General features: G+C 47.7%; 2 protein-coding genes across 2 annotated transcripts in view; both read left to right on the plus strand.

Annotated features, from left to right (window-relative positions):
- Cwc25 (CWC25 spliceosome associated protein homolog) overlaps positions 1–8,802 on the plus strand; it is a 22,879-nt gene extending 14,077 nt beyond the window's left edge. Inside the window, exons 5-10 of the mRNA XM_005368311.3 lie at positions 607–734; positions 1,479–1,542; positions 3,005–3,207; positions 4,465–4,554; positions 6,324–6,485; positions 6,948–8,802. Of these exons, the coding sequence (XP_005368368.1) occupies positions 607–734; positions 1,479–1,542; positions 3,005–3,207; positions 4,465–4,554; positions 6,324–6,485; positions 6,948–7,062 (762 nt within the window). The 3' untranslated portion in view covers positions 7,063–8,802. The remainder of the gene's footprint in view (positions 1–606; positions 735–1,478; positions 1,543–3,004; positions 3,208–4,464; positions 4,555–6,323; positions 6,486–6,947) is intronic.
- An 865-nt stretch (positions 8,803–9,667) lies between these two features.
- Pip4k2b (phosphatidylinositol-5-phosphate 4-kinase type 2 beta) overlaps positions 9,668–20,641 on the plus strand; it is a 31,184-nt gene continuing 20,210 nt past the window's right edge. Inside the window, exon 1 of the mRNA XM_005368312.2 lies at positions 9,668–9,943. Coding sequence (XP_005368369.1) covers positions 9,785–9,943 — 159 coding nt within the window. The 5' untranslated portion in view covers positions 9,668–9,784. The remainder of the gene's footprint in view (positions 9,944–20,641) is intronic.

Below are 20,641 nucleotides of genomic sequence, written 5' to 3' on the forward strand. Positions count from 1 at the left end.
ATGACAGGGTTTCTCCGTGTAACACCTCTAGCTGTCCTGGAACTAGCTCTTGTAGATCAGGCTGGCCTTGAACTCACAGCGATCGCCTACTTCTGCCTCCCAAGTGCTGGGATTAAAGACGTGCGCCACCACCGCCCGGCTATCAGTTTTTGTTTTTTTACATACTATCTCCGGATGCGGATGATTTTATGCTTCCTTAACTTAATAGCTTAATTTCCTTTTGGTTGGGAAAAAGCTACATGTCTTCAGTTCCTTTTTTTTTTTTTTCTTTTATTGCATTTACTTGTGTATGGGTGTTTGTGCTGTGGCATATGACTGGTCTTGAGAATTGAACTCAATTTGTCAGGCTTGGTGGCAAGTGCAGCTAATCAGTGAGTCACAGGCTTGCCAGGGGTACACAGTGAGACTTTGTCTCAAAATAATAATAATAATTTTAAAATGTGGATCCTTGTTCACTTACCAGATAATTATTTAGGGTGTCTGAGGCATCTGTGCCCAACATGGGTGCCCTGACAATGCCCTTGACCAGTGTGTGTGTGAGCCCTTCCCTGCACCAGGTACATACGGTCTCAGAGATCTCATGTGGTTGTGTTCTGGACATTTCAGTTGCAAATGAGTCTGGAAAAAAAGGAGAAGAAGAAAAAGAAGGAGAAGAAAAAGAAGCACAAGAAACACAAACACAGAAGCTCCAGTAGTGATCGCTCCAGCAGCGAGGATGAGCACAGCCAGGCCAGGTAAGCAGATGGTGCCAGGGCCAGGTGGGCAGATGGTGCCAGGGCCAGGTGGGCAGATGGTGCCAGGGCAGGTAAGCAGATGGTGCCAGGGCCAGGTGGGCAGATGGTGCCAGCCTCCCGCAGCAGGACTTCTTGCCCATTCACTTATCCATCCCAGGGAGGCGCTGAGCGCCAGGCACTGGGGTTTCGATGAGGAACGTGCAGATGTGTGCTCAGTACTGCCTAGCTGGCCTCTGGCATTAAGAGTTCTAAGGAGATGCTAAGGCTCTGTCTCCTGGTGCACTCTGGGATAGGCTGGCCTGCCCCTCCCAGATCTTAGGTCAGAGCTCCTGACAAAACCGTTTCGTATCAGTTTGAGTCTTTGGAACTGAAGGGAGTTCTCTGTAGTCTCTCTCCCTCTTTTTTAAAAAATGGATTAATGGGACCGTGTGGGCCCATTCTGCGTCTTGCCGCAGGGACAGTCGGCTCTGTTGCCGCTGACTCACGATTAGTCCCCGGAATAGCAGCATGAGGTGAGAGGAGAATGTGCAGGCGCTGAGGCTGAAAGCTCTGCCCACAGCTTTTCACAGGAAAAACTTGACTGCGCTGATGTCTTCCAGCGAAGACAATCCAAATAGAGAAGGGTGCTGCCAAGCAGTGACTGTAGTAGCCGTGGCGGGGCGGGGCTGAGCTTCTCAGGGGCGGGTCAGGCTGGACTCGTGCCTTTTCTGTTTCAGTGAATGCCTATGTGTTTTAATCTCTTAGATCGCAAAAGAAGATGGCAAATTCCTTTCCTGTTTTGTCCAAAGTCCCCGGATATGGCTTACAGGTAGAGATGTGGGCTTTTCAAAGGGACTGTCTATGGGACCGTGCAGTTTGTCACTCTTTTTTTTTTTTTTTTTTTTGTAGACCAGGCTGGCCTCGAACTCACAGAGATCTGCCTGCCTCTGCCTCCCGAGTGCTGGGATTAAAGGTGTGCACCACCACCGCGCGGCCAGTTTGTCACTCTTGACCCCTGTACACAGCGGGGCAATTTGGATAGTGGAGGCTGGGCGTGCTGGAGACCAAGCCTAACCTTATCCTTGAGCCTCTTTCTGAGAATCCTCTAAGTAGAGAAATCACTAGTGGAGCACTTACCTTCCTGCCAACAACTGCAAATAATTGACATGAAATGTATACATTTTAGTGACTTTTGACCAAAAGACATCCCTCACTGTTTTAATTTTTGTGAGGTGCTTGGGATGGACCCTGGGCCTTGCTTATGCTAAGCCAGTATTTTTGGTTTTTTCGAGGCAGGGTTTCTCTGTGGCTTTGGAGCCTGTCCTGGAACTAGCTCTGTAGACCAGGCTGGTCTCGAACTCACAGAGATCCAGCACTCGGGAGGCAGAGACAGGCTAAGCCAGTATTTTATGAGTGAACTACAGCCTCAGCTCTTGATTCACTCATTCATTCACTCATTCATTCATTCACTCAGTCCCTGGCTGGCTTGGAACTTACCTGCCTCTGCTTCCCAAGTGCTGGGATTAAAGATGTGAGCCAGGGCTACATAGTCTCAAAGGAAACAAACAAGTGAATGAATGAATGAGTGAGTGAACCAAGAGCTGAGGTCGTAGTTCAGTCATAAAGCTCTGGGCTCCTGTTTGCTTGTTTGATTGTTTTTTTGAGACAGAATCTCAAAAATTCTGAATTCGGGGCTGAAGAGATGGCTTAGTGGATAAGAGTACTGACTACTCTTCCAGAGGATCCAGGTTTAATTCCCAGCAGCCACATGGCAGCTCACAGCTGTCTGTAACTCCAGTTCTAGGGGAGGACTCCCATGGCACAACACCTATGCACATTAAAAAAATTTTTTTTTTAATTCTGAATTCTTCTGTATCCTGAATGCTGGGATTACAGACATGGAAGGTAACTCTTGGCCTTTCTGAATAGAATTTCCATGTGTAGTTCAAATTGTTCTCAAACTTGATCTTCATGCCTTTGTCTCCTGAGTTGGTAGGGCTATATGTGTATACCATTATGCCCCAGCTTGCTTTTTTTTTTTTTTTTAAGACAGAGTCTCAGAATGTAGCACAAGCTGGCCTTAAATTTACAGTCCTCTCCCCTTAGCATTCTGAGTACTAGGATTCAGGTATGCCCCGCCTCCCTACACCTCATGCATCTGCATAGCCATCCTGCCTACTCTTGGTGGTTTCGAGACTCTGGTTGGTCATTCTTTGCCTTGCTGTACTGCGTTTCTGTTGGAACAGCTAGCTTTTCCTGTGGATGTTCTCGTCTCTTCCTTAATGACATAGGTGAGGGACTCTGACCGTGACCAGGGGCTGCAGGGCTCTGTGATGGCTGAGCAAAGGAGGATGAAGAACCATTCCCGCTCAAGAAGCTCCTCCCACTCCCCCCCCAGACATGTCAGCAGGAAGAGCTCCAAGGAAGAGAGGTCCCGGGACAGGAGGTCTCGATCCCTGGGCAGAAGGTCACGGTCCCCAAGGCCCAGCAAACCGTGAGTGTGGGAATTCACTGGGAAACAATCTGGTGTTTGTTTTGGGTGACATTCATCATTTCCAGGTCCCTAAGTCTCAGCTCTCTCTCCTCTCCTCACTCTTTCCAGCACCTCACTGAAATTACATGCGATCATAACAAATCGCATTTGTAGGACTTTATCGCTGGCAGAATTTCCCCTCTTCTTTGGGTTGTACTTTTGCTGTATGTGTGTGGTGTGTGCACACGTGTATGGTGCACATATACCATTCTCTACCTTATTCCGTTGAGGTAGTCTCTCCCTAAACCCAGAGCTCACTTTTTTCTTTTCTTTTCTTTTCTTTTTTTTTTTTTTTGGCAAGGCTGAAAGCTCACAATTCCCAAAAATCCTGTCTCCTCCCCTAGTGCTGGGAGAACTGTGTCTATCTTGTTATGTGGGTGCTGGGATCTCAATTATGGTCCTCGTACTTATCTAGCAAGAAATTTTAACTACTGAGCCTCCAAGACCCCAGATTACACTTGAAATAAATTGTGTGTGTAGGGACTGGAGAGATGACTCAGTGGTTAAGAGCATTGGTCTTCTACCAGAGGTCCTGAGTTCAATTCTCAGCAACTATATGATGGCTTACAACCATCTCTAGTGGGATCTGATGCCCTCTTCTGGCATAAAGGCGTATATGCAGAGAGAGCACTCATACATAAAATAAATAAACTTTTTTTTGTGGGGGTGGTTTCGAGACAAGGTTTTCTCTTTAGCTTTGCAGCCTGTCCTGGAACTAGCTCTTGTAGACCAGGCTGGCTTCAAACTCACAGAGATCTGCCTGCCTCTACCTCCCGAGTGCTGGGATTAAAGGTGTGTACCACCACCACCCGGCTCAAATAAATTTTTTGACTTGCTTTTTGTTTTTTGAGACAGGGTTTCTCTGTGTAACTTTGGAGCCTGTCCTGGAACTAGCTCTTGTAGACCAGGCCTGCCTCTGCCTCCCGAGTGTTGTGATTGAAGGCATGCTCTATCACAGCCCAGCAAAATAAATAAGTCTTAAAAAAAAATTGTGCGTGAATGTACACACATTTGTGTCACTGTGTGCTTCTGGAGGTCAGAGAACAATTTTATGGATTCCCAGAGATTTGAACTCAGGTTATCAGGCTTGCGGCAAGTGCTATTGAGCAGTCTTTTTGGCCCCAGCCTGGATTATGCTTTTAAGGGAGCTCCATTGGTTGAGGGATGTACTAATAATCCCCCAAATTAAAAGGCATGTCCCCTCTGTGTCCATTTCAGGCATGCCTCTAAGGTAAACAGGAAAGAGAGAGATAGCCCATCACCTAAAAAGGAGGTCTACCAGAGGCGGCATGCTTCCGGATACACCAGGTAAGTCAGGAGCGTACTAAATGTCAGGTTTTCGTATTTTAGTTTGTTTCTCCAGATGGGCCCTTTTTGAAAAATTGAACTCTTTAAAATCTTGTATCACAAACCATGTACAAACTATAACATAGCCCTTTTAGGAGCAGCAGCTTTGGATGTCTTTGTGAAGTGACGACTAATCTGGTTTGGCACTTCTTCTATCTGTTCTGACTTCATTTAGGATGAATACCGTGAAGAAGACCCCCCCCCCCATTATATTCTGAGGCCGGTCGTTAAGTTAGGTTGCTGACTTCTAGCTTCATCCCAAAGTGGTATACTCTTGGGTTGTATCCATGAATATGTGTGTTGTGTATATCCCTACTCACACACAGGGAGGTCCTGGGCCGACAACCAGCTCCCAAATAAAGACAGAGAGACTTATTATTAATTATGAATGCTTGGCCTTAGTTTAGGCTTGTCCCATTAGCTTTTTTTTTAATTTGATTTATTTTTATTTTATTAATTTGATTTATTTTTATTTTATGTGCACTGGTGTTTTCCCATGGGTGTTAGTTCCCTTGGAACTGGAATGACAGACAGTTGTGAGCTGCCATGTGGGTGCTGGGAGTTTGAACCCGGATCCTCCAGAACAGTAGGCAATGCTCTTAACCACTGAGCTATCTCTCTAGCCTCCCTCCCCCCAGCTCTTTTAACTTAATTTAACCTGTTTCTATTCATCTATGCTTTTTTTTTTTTTTTTTTTTTTTTTTTTTTTTTTTTTTTTTTTTTTTTTTTTTGGTTTTTCGAGACAGGGTTTTTCTGTGGTTTTTGGAGCCTGTCCTGGAACTAGCTCTGTAGACCAGGCTGGTCTCGAACTCACAGAGATCCGCCTGCCTCTGCCTCCCGAGTGCTGGGATTAAAGGCGTGCGCCACCACCGCCCGGCTTATTCATCTATGTTTTGCCTGGGAGATTTTTACCTTTTTTTCATTCTGTGTGTTCTACTTTCCTGCTTCCTCTGTGTCTGTCTGTCTGCCCCCTGGTGTTTCCCTGGTGTCTCTTTCTATTTTCCCAGCCTAAATTCCTCCTCCTACTTACTCTCCTTGCCCCATTCTCGGGAATTCATTCTTGCACAGCAGGCGCTCTAACCCACTGAGACGTCTCAACATCTCAATCCCTGTACCCATGGGTTTTTGTTTTTGACTTTGTTATTGTTGTTTGCTTGTGTGAGGCATTTGTCTGTGTGAGGGTGTCAAGTACCTTGGAACTGCAGTTACAGACAGTTGTGAGCTGTCATGTGGGTGTTGGGACTTGAACCTTGGTACTCTGGAAGAGCCATCTCTCTAATTCCTCCTCCTCCTCCTCCTCCTCCTCCTCCTCCTCTTCTTCTTCTTCTTCTTCTTCTTCTTCTTCATCCATAGGTTCTTAAGCATCCTTTATGTAGTAGGAGGTAGCAACAATCCCATGGATGGTCCAGTCCTTTGTTTTGTAAGTTGTTAGTAGTGAAGATACACTTTCTGTAAGGACACACCTCGTTAGCTCTCAGTCTTACTATGTTAAAATAATTACCCTAGAGATTAATGAGAGTGATTATGAAATCCTTCACCAAAAGTTTTCATGATTTGCTGGGAATCACCTGACTGAGACATCAGAAGGCAGGAAACTCACCCTGGCATGGCACTGGGCCTTTTTTCTCTTTGGAGAGCCACGAGCCTGCGGACCTGCCTGCGTGCTGTGCTGCTTGTATGTTTTGCTAGGGAAGGGGTAGAGGCAATTGGATGGTTTCTGTGTTCCACAGAAAACTCTCAGCAGAGGAACTAGAGCGGAAACGGCAGGAGATGATGGAAAATGCAAAGTGGAGGGAGGAGGAGAGGCTTAACACCCTCAAGAAACACGCCAAGGAAGATGAGCGGGAGCGCAGACTGGAGGAGTTAGACTCTCGCTCTGGCAAGTTCATCCAGTAAGTGCTTGAGGCCGTGTAGCAGCCAGGCCCATTGCCTGGGCTTGGTGGTGTTCTCATCTTTGTCCAGAGACCTTGGAACTCAGCGTGGGGCCAATTTTGGTGCTGCTCCCAGTTTCTAGCCAGACAGTGGGGAGAGTTTTTATTTGAAATAGAAGAAGTGATTTTTTTCCCCCCCAAATCACTGAAATTCTTTGACTTTCCTTTTAAGTAAAAATTTATGGCTCAGAAAACCTTTTTCCAGTGAGACTTGACTTGTTTTCTAAAAACAGATGAGTTTTCCCTTATGGACATTTAAAAACCCTGGTTCCAGATGGAGTCATTTGAAAATTGTCTATGTGGGCTGAGAAGAACTTGTGTCTAAAGCTGCTTCTGACGACAACCCTGTTTCTTGCAATTCTGCCAGAGGTGACCACTTGAAAAAACGTTCTTTTCCCCGTTCACCTGTCTTCTCTTCCCTAGGCGCATGAAGCTGGAAAGTGCATCTACTTCCTCCCTGGAGGACCGGGTGAAGCGCAACATCCACTCTCTGCAGCGAACATCAGTAGCTCTGGAGAAGAACTTCATGAGAAGATGAAGACTAGTTCTCTCTGGTTTTCCTGAATTCTCCAGGGAGGCTGCTGACTCCTAAAATTCTCTTTATAAGAGTTCAATAGCTTCTTCTACAGATGAAAACCACCACTGTTCAAAGTGTCCCTTGTCCATTGACTCCTGAAACATGGTACATTCTTTAAAAACCAATGTGACTTGATTTGGCTGTCAAGGGAACATTGGCTGGCTGACTGTGGGCTTTGACTGTGTTTTAATGGATGGGCACTGGGCTATCCTGGAAAGCTTGGCTGCTTGTCACACCTCTTCCCTCCCACCGGAACCAGTGGATCAGACCTTCCAGAGACCCCTCTCCACGGCCACCCAAGTAGCAGATAGACTCTGCATACTGGGGTAAATGAGCGTTGACCTTAGTTAGTAGATTTTATGACAGAATAGCCAAGTGTCAGGGAGAGCCAAGATAGTGTCAAAAAACTGGAAGATAAAACAGTACCCCAAAAAGTCCTATATTTGCTCTTTGAGATGTAATAGTATAATGTGTATATTTACAAATGTATAATTTTATACATGCTTTTTTAAAAGGTAGCTTTGTGAGAACGTTTTGTTTGATGATTTTACTATGTGGAAGCCACCCTGAACCCTGTCAGGAAGTAACATGGTAAGGGGCGTGGCTTGCTTCTCTGCTTCTGGTTTGGGTGGAACTTTGGGGTTAGTGTCAGAATCTAGCTGGGGTAGCTAACCTTTGACATTTGGACATAACTTTGCCCTCTACAAATGTGTTAGGTTGCATTCATAGCTAGATGCTGGCTTCGGGAAGTACACACCTGCCAAGTATGTGTTCCCTTTTGTTCCTTAAGGTTTTATATTGGGCCGCCCAGTGGTGCAGGGAACAGGACCATATTGCCAGTGTGCTTGTGCCTAAAAGTAACTCGGAAGCTATCTATGTATTTCCTTGGTACTTTTTGTTGTTGTTGGTTTTGTTTGTTTGTTTTGAGGCAGGGTCTCTTGCTCTGGCTAGCTTTGAACTTGAGACCCTCCGGCCCTCACCTCCTAAGTGCCGGTGATTACAGCACCACACACAGCTGGCAGGTTCGGTGTCTGTCTTTTGAGATGGGGCCCTTCAGGCTCAAGTGGCCTGGTGGTGACTGTCCTGCTTTTGCCTCCTGAGTGCTGTGATTCCTGGCATGAACCACAGGCCTACCTTCCTTGCTTCTCTTTTATCCTGTAATAATTTAACTAAAAATCTAAGACAAGACTCTAGGGGCCACTCCTGTGTTTATACTGCCATTCCTTTTTCTGTTATTTCACCAGAAGCTCTCCTTTGGCCAGGGAACTTCTAGGTTCCTTCATTTTAAAAAATAAACAAACCAAAAACAGATTTATCCTAGTCCAGGCTGACCTTGAACTATAGATCCTCCTGTGTTAGCCTCTGGAGCTGCGATTACAAACCTTGAGCTATAGATCCTCCTGTGTTAGCCTCTGGAGCTGCGATTACAGACCTTGAGGCTCTCTTAACCCACACATTATTCAAGCCATTCTCTCTTCTACCAATTCCTAGTTCTCCTAAAACGTATTTGGATTTTTATTTTCAAGCACTAAAATGCCAGGCACTGTAATTCTTAAAACCGTTTCCCTCCCAGAGAATGTAACACTATTCATTTAATCACTTCATCCTGCTGCCTGTGCTATGGGTAATTATGGCTTTTATTTTATTACTTGGTAATAAAGGCTACATTTATTTTTGTAGCTGTGTAAAGAGCGAACGACCACGTGCGCGGTACTGAGTTTTCATATCCTCACACAAATGTTGACCTGTAATTTGTGTTGAATACAGAGATTCTTCGTCCAAGAAGGATTACGTAATAAGCCCTGGGAGGTTTACTCAGATTTTCTAGCGCAAGAATGAGAAGATTATTAGGCTACGCGTCCGCAGGTGTTAGCGGTCTCTAAACTTGACCCTCACTTTAGAGAAGGCTAGGCGGCAGGTGGGTGGGCGCGCGGCCCATTCATAAAACCTACGATTCCGGGCCGGCTCCTCTGATTGGCCTCGGGAGAAGGGGGCGTGCCCGCGGGTGGAGCGCGCCGTCGGCCCAGGGGAGTGGGAAGGGCCACGCTTGGGTGGAGCGAGGGGGCGGTCCCTGGTTTTCCAGGCAGGACTTCCTTTTCCCAGGCCTTTTCCTCTCTCCCCCGGGGTGGGCATGGTATGTCCCAGCCTCCTCGCAGGCCGGCCCCTCCGCCCATCCCGGAGCTGCGGCGCTGCCGCCATCTTGGTGTCTCCGGTTGAGGCAAAGCCGAAGCCCGGCTCTGGGAGGGTCCGAGCAAGGAGCTTTCCTTCGGGAGTGCCTCAAGGCTGTGCATTACCCCTTCTTCACTCCCGCGCGTGAACACGGCTGGGCTCCTGGCAGAGCCAGGAGGAGGGGTGGGCGGAGCAGCCGCAGGCGCCCCGGGGCGGGCGGTACCATTCCGACGGGGAGGGGGGCCGGGAGTAGGTGGGCGGTGCCTCCCGGAGGCGGGGTGAGGACGGGCTGGCCCTGTCCCCGGGGCGGGGCGGCGAGGGCGGGGCGTGGGGCGGACGGAACCACCGGGGCGGGGTGGGGAGGTAACGGGACGGGCGCGACCATGGCTCCGTGAGGCAGCGGGGGTGGGGATCGGTTCGGGGGAGGCCTGGGGCCGCTCGCTAGTGCGCTGTCTCCGCCACCCCCCCTTTCGCCGCCGCCGCCGCCGCCGCCGCCGCCGCCGCCGCCCCGGGCATGTCGTCCAACTGCACCAGCACCACGGCGGTGGCGGTGGCGCCGCTCAGCGCCAGCAAAACCAAGACCAAGAAGAAGCATTTCGTGTGCCAGAAAGTGAAGCTATTCCGGGCCAGCGAGCCGATCCTCAGCGTTCTGATGTGGGGGGTGAACCACACGGTAACCAGCTTCCCCATGCGCGCCCCTACTCCCCAGGGCCTCGCCACGCTTGCCCCGCGGGTGACGCCTGCAACCCCTCCGCCGAGCCACTTGCATGCCCGCCCACCCGTGCACGCTGTCCGGCCGGGCGTGCACTCCGCGTTCGACACGCGAGGCCTGGTGTCCCCGTGCTATACCGTCGCCGTCTCCCCTTCGCTCCAGCCCCTCTGGCTTCCTGCGTCCGAATGCTTGCTCTGTGCAGCCCCCAGATCTCCGAGGGAAGGCCTGGGTGCTGCGACGCCGCCGCTTCTAACCTCAGCCTGCTTGTTGCATGGCTATCCCCCTTGTCCCTTAGAGCTGGCTGCCAGATCATTGCCCAGTTGACAGGGCAAGTGGCACTGGCTTGCCTAACTATTCCTGTTTGTGGTTGTTTGGTTGGTGTGGCTGCTCAAAGTTTCCCATCCTCTAGGCCTTCTTACCTCTCTCTGGCTGTGGAAATCCTCTCTGGGTTTCCTTTTTCTTCTTCTTCATGAAGACGTACACCAACTGGAGAAGCAGAGGCTTCTCTGAACCACAGGCTCTTGACTTGGGTCCCTTTGGATGAAGGAGAAGAGTGAACAGAAGGCCTGAGAGAGTGTAGACCTGGCTGTAGAAATAATAATGTCTACTCTGATCTTCTGTGGTGTTCATTTCAAAGACGTTGCCTTCTTGTCTATCCCATGGTTTTCCAGGATGTGATAAAGGCGATTGTTGTCCGAGATGCGTGGTCCCCCGGGTACTGGGTACTCTGAGACTGTGCAGTAGCCTCTGACAAGAAGTTGGATGTGGACAGTTTGAGCTGGTTGACTCTGTTTATGTGCGGTTCGTTTAGGATCTTCCTCTCTGAGGGCTTGCTCCTTGCCTTCTGGCCGTTCCTTTGTGAGTCCCTCCACTGGGAACAGGCAAGTGAGAGGACCCTAAGTTCAGAATGAGGGCATTGAAGTGTTGGATCTCCTGTGGATCTCATTCTTGAGACTCCCTGGCTCTTCTGGACACTTGAAATTGTCTGTAAGACCAGTGACCCAGGGGCCCAGGATCAGCAAGACTTCATCTTCTGTTGCGTTGGTAGAAGACCTGGAGAGGTCTTTGGCTGGAGATTGAGGAGCTGCAGCCTCAGCCAGCGTGTCAGACCTCTGTGTCCCATACAGCAGAGCACGTACAAACGAGGGGTCCTTGCCAGCCTCTTGGTCTTGGGCAGGTTATGCCTTCCCTGTCTGCCCTGGGGTTAATGAGTATCCTGGCAGGGCAGTGTGATGCTTGGACCTCTAAAGCTGCTGGAGGTCAACAGTGAACAGAGTTTGTTCCTCTTGCTTCCTGTTGCTGCTGGGGTCATCTGACATTTCCTGGGAAACTGGGTCAGCAAAATGTGAACCCTAAATCCCTTTCTGGAGGTCAGTCCTTGATTTTGTTTGACATACTCCTTCTCACTAGAAAGCATCCTGTCTGGGCAGAGAGCTGGTAGAAGCCTGAAGGTGGTTAACTTCGGGTCCCTTATTTCCCACGTGAGACTGAAGCCTTTGGCAGAGAGAGGGTAGTATGCTTGTGGTCACCGTAAGACCCGTTCCTTGTCCAGCTCCAAGAAGCTTTGTTGGTTAGTGACAGTTTTTTTTTTTCTCTGTGTAGTCCTGACTGTCCTGAAACTCACTCTGTAGACCAGGTTGACCTGGAACTCACAAAGATCTGCCTCTTCCTCTCAAAGTGCTGGGGTTAAAAGCGTGCACCACCGTCACCTGGCTATTCTTGAGTGACAGGTCTCTTGTTCCTTTTACTCTCTCAGCCATGACTGAGGTTAGATGGTCCTCGGGGAAAGTGTGTGTGTGTGTGTGTGTGTGTGTGTGTGTGTGTGTATGCACACATGCTTGTATGGATGTGTGTATGTGTGTGTCCGTGCACTTGGGTGCACCTGCTGTGGTGTGTGTGTCTGTATGCGCACATGCTTGTATGGATGTGTGTATGTATGTGTCCGTGCACTTGGGTGTGCCTGCTGTGGTGTGTGTCTGTATGCGCACATGCTTGTATGGATATGTGTATGTGTGTGTCTGTGCACTTGGGTGCGCCTGTTGTGCATACCAGTTCCTGGGAGTATATATAGTGTTTGGTTTTCTCACGGGCAGTTAGAAGTCGACAGAGATGTGGGCATGTGATGGAAGACTCAGAGTGGCAAGTAGACTGGGTGATCACCGTTTCCCATAGCTAACTTTGAAAAAGTGTGATGGGCTAGCTGGAAAAGCATTGACTTTAGGCAAGATCCGCACACTTCTGAACACGATGCTCCCGGGAGATGGGAGGGGGGTGTGGAACATCACCTGGACAGGCGAGCTTTGAAGGCCAGTTACCTGTCTTACTGCATCCTGGCCTACAGCATGGTTACAGGCTGCGTGTGAGTTAGGTACCCAGAAGGCCATTTCTCCAGGGGATCAGGGCTGCACTGCTCCTGCTGGGTTCCTGGCCTTTTCTGAAGATTCCCTGTCTTCAGAAGCTTCCTGTTACTCCTCTTCACCCCTTCAGACTTCAGACATCACCTTTTCTTCAGGTCTTTTTCTTTTTTTTTTTTTTTTTTTTTTTTTTGGTTTTTCGAGACAGGGTTTCTCCGTGGTTTTGGAGCCTGTCCTGGAACTAGCTCTGTAGACCAGGCTGGTCTCGAACTCACAGAGATCCGCCTGCCTCTGCCTCCCGAGTGCTGGGATTAAAGGTGTGCGCCACCACCGCCCAGCTTTATTCAGGTCTTCATTGGCCTTTGAAACCTTTAGTCATGTTGGTCTGGAGCTAAAACAGTACATTACCTGTGAATGCCCGGTCTCTACAAAAACCCCTTATCCTCTCATGAGTCGGTTGGTTTACTTCTGCGTGGAAAGGAGAAGCCCTTTTAAAGGAGCTGGTTTGTTTTGTTTGTTAAGAGAGGCGTTTGAACTCAGTGTTGTCACGGGAGTCCCTGGATAAGACAGTCGCTGATCTCTGGAAGGAAAGAGGGTAGAAGCCGTTGGGCCAGACAGGACGGAACTAGCGAGGAAAGACAGAACACTGGGGTTTTAGCGGATGATAACCTTGTTCCAAGGGTCTGGGATGAGGGAATAGATACTCTCTGAAGGAACACGGAACAGGAGGGCTGCCCTGCCGGTGTTTGTGTGCCCCTAAGAAACCACATGTATGTAGAGCTCACCAGGAGGAGTAGTAGCAGTGATGGTGATGGGAACTCTGTATTTACTCATCTGAGAAAGCGCCAGCTCTTCCCCAGAGTGGCTAGCCCATTGTACTTTTCCACCAGCAGTATGTGATGTGATTGCTCCAGATCCTTGTCAACACTTGTTACTGTCTTTTTTAGCACAGGCATCCTAGTGGGTGTGAAACAGTATTTCATTGTGATTTTGATTTGCATTTCTCTGGTAACTAATGATGTTAAGCATCCTTCCATATGTGCTGGCCATTGTATACTTTCACTGGAGAATGTCTATTAAATCCTTTGTGCATCTAAAAACAAATTGTGCTTATTTATTTATTTATCTATCTATCTATTTTGCAGTCCTAGAATATGGTAATAAATCCAGAGACTTGTACATGTTAGACAGGGAAGCACTTTTTTTTTTTTTTAAACTTTAATAACCTCACATCAGGCTTCTGAAGAAAGAGAATCTTCAAGAAGGGCTGGTAATCCATCAGGAGCAATGCAGCCCTCATCCTTCTGGCTCAAGCTGGCCCCAAACTTTCTTTGTAGCCTAGGATGACCTTGAACTTCTGAACCTCCTGCCTGCACCTTCTGAGTGCTAGATTTACATGCATGTATCATTACTCTCAGTTTTATGCAGTGCTGGGTACCAAACCCAGGACCATATATACAAGCTAGGCAAGTATTCTGCCAACTGAGTTATACCCTTAGCCTCTTTCCATTTTTCTTCTTCTTATTTTAAATGGGATCTCACTTAGTTGCACTAGGTGGCCTAAACTTCCTCTGTGTTCCAGGCAGGCCTTGGATTTGCAGTCTTCCTAAGTAGCTGGGGTTATTTTCTTTTGAGCCAGGATCTCACTGTGTGGCGTGTAACCTGCCTGCTTTTTTCTCCCCATTGCGGAAGCGTGAACCACTGTGCCCAGCCTTGCTTCTTACTCAGCCTGTTTAGCCTCTGTATTATTTATGCTCATGGCTCGTGAAATTAATCATGTGGATAATCCAAAAGCCATTTCTGTGAGGAGATGCGACAGACTTGCCCCCCAATGCGGTGTGCTGGCATTCAGATGGGTCTGTGTTCTGTGATGCTCTTGATGCTGCAGAAGAGACAGGCTCTGGACTGTGCAGACGGGAAAGCAAGTGCACCTCTTCTGAACCGTGCCTGCTATAAAACTTTAAGTTCCCTTTGTCTACCAAGTAAAGCTTCTTTTTATCTTTCTGCCACTTGAGGCTTCACACTCCAGCCATAGCCTCGGCAGCTAACCCTCCCTTCCTCCAGATGAGCAAATACTGGCACTGACAGCAGTCTTGCTTGTCTCTGCCTTATCCTCAGACCCCAACTCCCTTGTTTTTTCTGCTCATCCATCCCTCAGCTCAACATTTATCAAGGAACTTTTTAGTTCCAGTCACACACTAAGGGTTCTCAGCCAAGTAGAGAAATCGACATGTAAAGAAATAATTACTGCCAGGTGGTGGTGGCGCACGCCTTTAATCCCAGCACTCGGGAGGCAGAGCCGGGCGGATCTCTGTGAGTTCAAGGCCCGCCTGGACTACAGAGCTGTTCGGGGACTGGCTCCATAGTTACTGGGAAACCCTGTCATGAAACACCCCTCAAAAAAAAGAAAGAAAGAAAGAAAGAAAGAAAGAAAGAAAGAAAGAAAGAAAGAAAGAAAAACAATTACTTACCCTGGCCTGTGAGATGGCCTAGCAGGTGAAGTGTCTGCTGCCAAACCTGACCATATGCGTTCAATTCCTGGGACTCACATGGTGGAGGACAGGGGAAAGCGGCCCCCATTCATTGTTCTCTGACCCACACACATGCGCCTTGGCACTCATGATAAAATAAATAAGTTTTAAAAATTACCCTAAATGTGACACTTAGCTCGTGAAGATGCACAGAGGAATGGGTAATTAATTAAACCTGGGGGAAGCAGGGAGCCTTTCAGACATGGCTGACTTTTAGCCAGATCTTGGATTATTTTCATGGTCTTTATCCTTTCCATTCTTTGTACTTATCCTTTTGTTTTGTTTTACAAAAACAGAGTTTCTCTGTGTAGCCCTGGCTGTCTGGAACTAGCTGTGTAGACCAGGCTGGCCTTGAACTCACAGAGACCCCACTGCCCCGGCCTCCCAAGCGCTGGGATTAAAAGTGTGCGCCACCGTGCCCAGCTCCTTTTCATTCTTATCGCCCTTACCTGCCGTTTGCACTGTTGCAGTGGGCCCATCAGTGACTTTCCTGCACATTGAGGCACACATGCACACAAAATAAGTAATTGAGGGAAAAAAACACATAGAAAAGAAAATTTATTAAATATATTGATGTTACAGTCTTAGAAAGCATCAACCTGGGATTTAGTCAGTAAAAATATTTTCATTATTAATCTTTCATGGCTCTGGATGTTGAACTCAGAGCCTTACACGTGCTAGGTAGGCAAGTGCTCTAATACTAAACTACATCCCAAAATCTTCATTTTATTATTTTTATTTTTTAACCTGGCTACCTTACCACCCTGACTCTTTTTCATTTGATTTTAAAACATTTATTTATGTATTTGTTTGTTTGTTTGTGATCCTGTGTGTGTGGAGGCCAGAGGGCAGGTTTTAGGAGTCATTTTTTCCTCCCAACAGGAGAATTCCAGGGATGGAACTCAGGCCACCAGACTTTGTAACAGGTGTATTTACCTGCCAAGCCGTCACCCTGGCCCCACAGCTCACCCACTCTCCTGCCCTCTTTTTAAACTCTTTGAGACATGTTTTTCAAAACTGCCCTTCAACTTGCTCCGAAACCTAGTGCAGGCTGATCTCGAATTCATGATCTCTCCAGGTTAGCCTGCTACACCACAAGGTCCAGTTAGCTGTTACTGATATTCCTAATGTGATGGAGCATTTACTTGTCTTGGCTCTGTCACCCCACCCCCACCCCTTGCCCCTGACCTGTAGTGCTGCCCCCCCCCCCACGAGTGCTTGCATACTTACTGCTCCAGAAACACGCGCGTTATTTTGAACCTGAGGCTTGGTGCTCACTATCCCCACCACCACTTGGAATTCCCTTCCTCTGGCTTGTTTTGGAGAATGACTCTAGACCTTACCCAGATGCACTTCTCTGTCCCTGGCTCCAGCAAGCAGAGCTTTCCCACTCGCGGGCAGAGCCAACCGCCCTGTAGTCTGTTTTTTTTCATCTCCCTTTATATTCCGCGCAGTTCCAGCGCTCATCACATCGCTTCTGTTACTTGTCTGTCTTCCCAGCCAAATGGAAAGATGTCTTTTTGTTTGTATATCCTGAGCTCTGGCCTCAAGTCAATGGAGTAGAAGTTTGGCAGAGACTGAGCCAGACCAGGAAAGGTATTGAATGCTAGGCTAAGGAATTACAGTTTTGCCCTGACTTGATGAAGAGCCTTAGAAGGTTTCTTTGTTTTGTTTTGTTTTTTTGTTGTTTGTTTGTTTTTTGCTTTTGAGATAGGGTTTCTCTGTGTAACTCTGGCTGTCCTGAAACTTGCTCTGTAGACCAGACTAGCTTTGAACTCACAGAGATCTGCCTGCCTCTGCTTCCTTGAGTGCTGAGATTAAAGGTGTTTTTCACCACCTCCTGGCAGCCATGAAAGATTTTTAAAAAACAAAACAAAACAGATTAACTCCATCTTACATCTTGTTCCTTCTTTTCTTTTTTTGTTAGAAAATTTATGTTTCATTTTACATACCAACTCCAGTTCTCCCTCCTTCCCCTTCTCCTGCCCCCTGCCTACCCCCCCTTTCCATCCCCCTCCACTCCTCAGAGTGCTTAAGGCCTTCTTTGGGGAGTCAACAAAGTTTGGCATACCACCTTGAGGCAGGACCAAGTTCCCCCCCACACCTATATCAAGGCTGAGCAAGGTATCCCACTATAAGGAATGGGCTCCAAAAAGCCAGTTCATGCACCTGGGATAGGTCCTGGTTCCACTGCCAGGCTCCCCTCCCCAAACAGATCAAGCCACGTAACTGTCACCCATCATAAAAAAATTTTAAACAGAGATGTAATGTAATCTTATTGTAGGCTCTTCCAGTGTGGAGTATTCTTGGCAGTGCTTGGAGAGGCTTAGGTGCCCTGTCTCTAGCCTTATGTGTCAGGGCCAGAGCTGCCCTTAGAGCTGCCCTTAGAACCTTTGCTCATTCTCTTCGAGAATCGTGTACTCTCTGAGAGTCCCTGTGTCAGGTTAGTTTCATGCCCTCAAGAGCATAATGTCTTGTTTCTTTTCTTTTTTTTTTTTTTTTGGTTTTTCAAGACAGGGTTTCTCTGTAGCTTTGGAGCCTGTCCTGGAACTAGCTCTTGTAGACCAGGCTGGTCTCGAACTCACAGAGATCCGCCTGCCTCTGCCTCCCGAGTGCTGGGATTAAAGGCGTGTGCCACCACTGCCCGGCCTTGTTTCTTTTGTGTATACAATATCCCCCTACCCACCCTCCTCCTGCCACGTATATATCTAAGATGGAAAATCATATAGTGGCTGTTTTGATAAGTACTGTTCAATTGAAATTGAATAAAGCTCTCTAGGGATATAAAATTTAGCACAACTAAGTGGGGGTTCTTACTTCTGATCCCTAGAGTGAATTACCACCTGTGTATGTGGCTCCGTGGAAACAAAGGTGAGATCTAGATTGTTCACCATTGTTTTAGCTGTGTTTAAAAGTTCTGTTGCGAGGTTGTATACGAGGATGAAATTGAAACCCAAAGCTCGCCAGTGTACAGCCATTTAAACTTTCTTACAGTAAGAGTTCCATGAAGGGCTGGAGAGATGGCTCAGGAGTTAAGTGCTTGCTTCCTGCTGTTTCAGAGTACTAGAGTTTGGTTCCTAGCTTCTGTGTCTGGTGGCTCACAGCTTCTGTAACTCCAGCTAAAGAAGTGTGGGCTGCTCTTGCAGGGGACCCCAGTTCTGCTTTCTATTTCCAGCCCTGGAGATAAGTAGCTCCATCCCCAGAGGATCTGACACCCTCTTCTAGCCCCCTCAGCTACCTACACTCATGTACATATCTATACACAGACATACACATATATGCATAAAATAAAGCTTTTTTTTTTAAAAAAAAAAAGATTCAGAGAATTAATGAGTAATGCATTCCCTTGTAGGTCCTGTTAGAATAATTCAGCCTGGTCCTATTAGAATAATCAGCCATGGTTAATAGACAGTCTTTTCTAGTTCCAGAAGTGTCAAGCCCTGGCCTTAGCACTAAGTTTGTGTTTTAGACTAAACTAGAATCAGCTTGTAGCTGCGTATATAATGTTTGGGAGTAAACATATTCTCTGAGCCAAGGAAATGTTCTTCCTAATGGAGGGATGAACCGGAAAGCCAGAAGTGAAGTTTGGTATGTGCATGACGGTGATCTGAGCACAGGAAAACAGAGGCAGTAGGGTCACGTGTTTGAGGCCAGCCTGCTCTACACATCAGATGCCAGGCCAGCCTGGTCTGCATAGGAAGGCAGTATCTCAGTAAAGAAAAGTCAGAGTTGCATAAGAGCCCTGCACTCCGTTTTCTGTAGTGCCCTTTGTTTTTATGTTTTTGGTTTCCTTTTGTTTTGAGATTGAGCCTAACCACCCTGCAGGCCTGAATGGCCCAGAACCGGCTTTGTAGACCAGGCTGGCCTCCAACTCAAACAGATCTGCCTGCTTCTGCTTCCCAAGTGTGGGAATCAAAGGCAGGCCTGCTTGCTTCTTTGTTTTTAGTGTTCATGGTCTCCCTGTCTGATTCACCCTCCTGCCTCTGCCTTCTCGCTGCCAGGATCCAGGCATGCCCACCACATCCACTCTTTTCAGACAGAATCCTTCTGTGTATCCCAGGCTGGCCTTAAACTCGAGGTCCGCCTGCTTCAGCCTCCCGAGTGTCTAGTTCTCTTTTAACTTTGAGAGTAAGGCTTGAAACGCCAGGAAAGGGATGTGGGATAGCCACCATGAATTAATTGTCTCTGATGGCAGGAAAACCAGGAAACGGGCTGGTTTCCGCTGTAGGCACAGATTAGATGGTCATGTTCTCTTGTGAGCACCCTTTCAGGGCAACTGTGCTGTTGATTGCTGGAAGGCGTAGCCAAGAAAGGTCATCGCAGAAGGAGATGGTGAATGGAAATTGTAAAACTTTATTTATCAAGGAAAACTGGGCCTACAATAAAGCACAAATTTTTAATGTGCAGTTTACTGACTTCTGACAAAGAAGGATATGCTCATGTGACCGAACAACAGGCTTCTTAGGAGGGGAGGGGATGAGGGATTTGTGACAGGGTTTCTCTGTGTTAACAGCTCTGGCTGTCCTGGAACTTGCTTCATAGACCAGACTGGCCTGGAACTCACAGAGATCCAGTTTATATATATATACATATGTATATATATACATATGTATATATATACATATATATATACACACATATATATTTACTTTTTATTTATTCTGCAGTGCTAGGGATTGAACCTAGGACCTTGTGTATGCTAGTCGGGTGCTCTGCCAATGAGTTACATGGCTAGCCTTTTGCCTTGTTTTGTTTTAGACAGGGTCTCATGTAGCTCAGTTGGCTTTGCACTCTTGAGTTTTCTCTTCCCAAATGCTGGGATTACTGACATGTGCCACCACTCCTGGTCCTAGATGATTTTCATTGCCCTGGAACATTCTGTTGCTGCTTTTTGGGTTGTTTAGTTGGTTATTTGGAGACAGGGTCTTTCTTTGTAGCCCTGACTGTCCTGAAACTTGCTACATAGATCAGGCTGGCCTTGAACTCATAGAGTTTCCACCTCTCTCTGCCTCCAGAGTGCTGGGGTGCTCCTAAAGATGTGTGCTACCATGCCTGAGAAGGAACATGTTTCTTATGTCCGCTTCCTCTTGGCAATTCCCAGCCTACCCAGGCTGTAGTGTGATTTCTCATGTAGATGGAATTACTTGGCATGTGCTTCTGTGTCGGTTCCAGTCAAGGCTTTGCCAGCCGTGGGTTGAATACCCCCGCACACACTCCGTCTTCCTCAGTTTACCTGTAAGTGCAACGGGCTTTTCACCAACTCTGGGGAAATGGTTTGCTAACCCAATTAACTTGAAACTTACTCCATCACCTGACATTTCGAAGTAAAAGAAGATTTAGACTATAAAAGGAGAAGCAAATTAAATGCCGGTTCCCCCATTTGTACTCCTGATGGAGTCCTAATGACTATAGGTTATCCCCTTCCTGCCACATGGGGCCTCCTGTAGATAATAGAGGTTCTGCAAAGACCGCGTCTGGGAGACCCAGGCTGTGCCCCTCACCCCCAGCCCATTAAGTCACGACTAAGGTTTCCGCAGTAAATCCTGAATGCATTAGATGCATTAGTGGCCACTGGGTTGAGGGTCAAATGTCAGATGCTCTGCTGTGATAGCGGAGGACATCTGTGGCTGATTAGACCACTAATTGGCTAAGCAGGATGAGGAAGTGCAGGATCTGCCCTCAGCTCTGCACCAATGAGGAGCCGGCCCCTGTCCAGGCCTCTAGGGGCGTGTGTGTGTGTGTGTGTGTGTGTGTGTGTGTGTGTGTGTGTGTGT

The sequence above is a fragment of the Microtus ochrogaster genome, unplaced genomic scaffold (assembly GCF_000317375.1).
Source record: "Microtus ochrogaster isolate Prairie Vole_2 unplaced genomic scaffold, MicOch1.0 UNK31, whole genome shotgun sequence".
NCBI lineage: Eukaryota > Metazoa > Chordata > Mammalia > Rodentia > Cricetidae > Microtus > Microtus ochrogaster.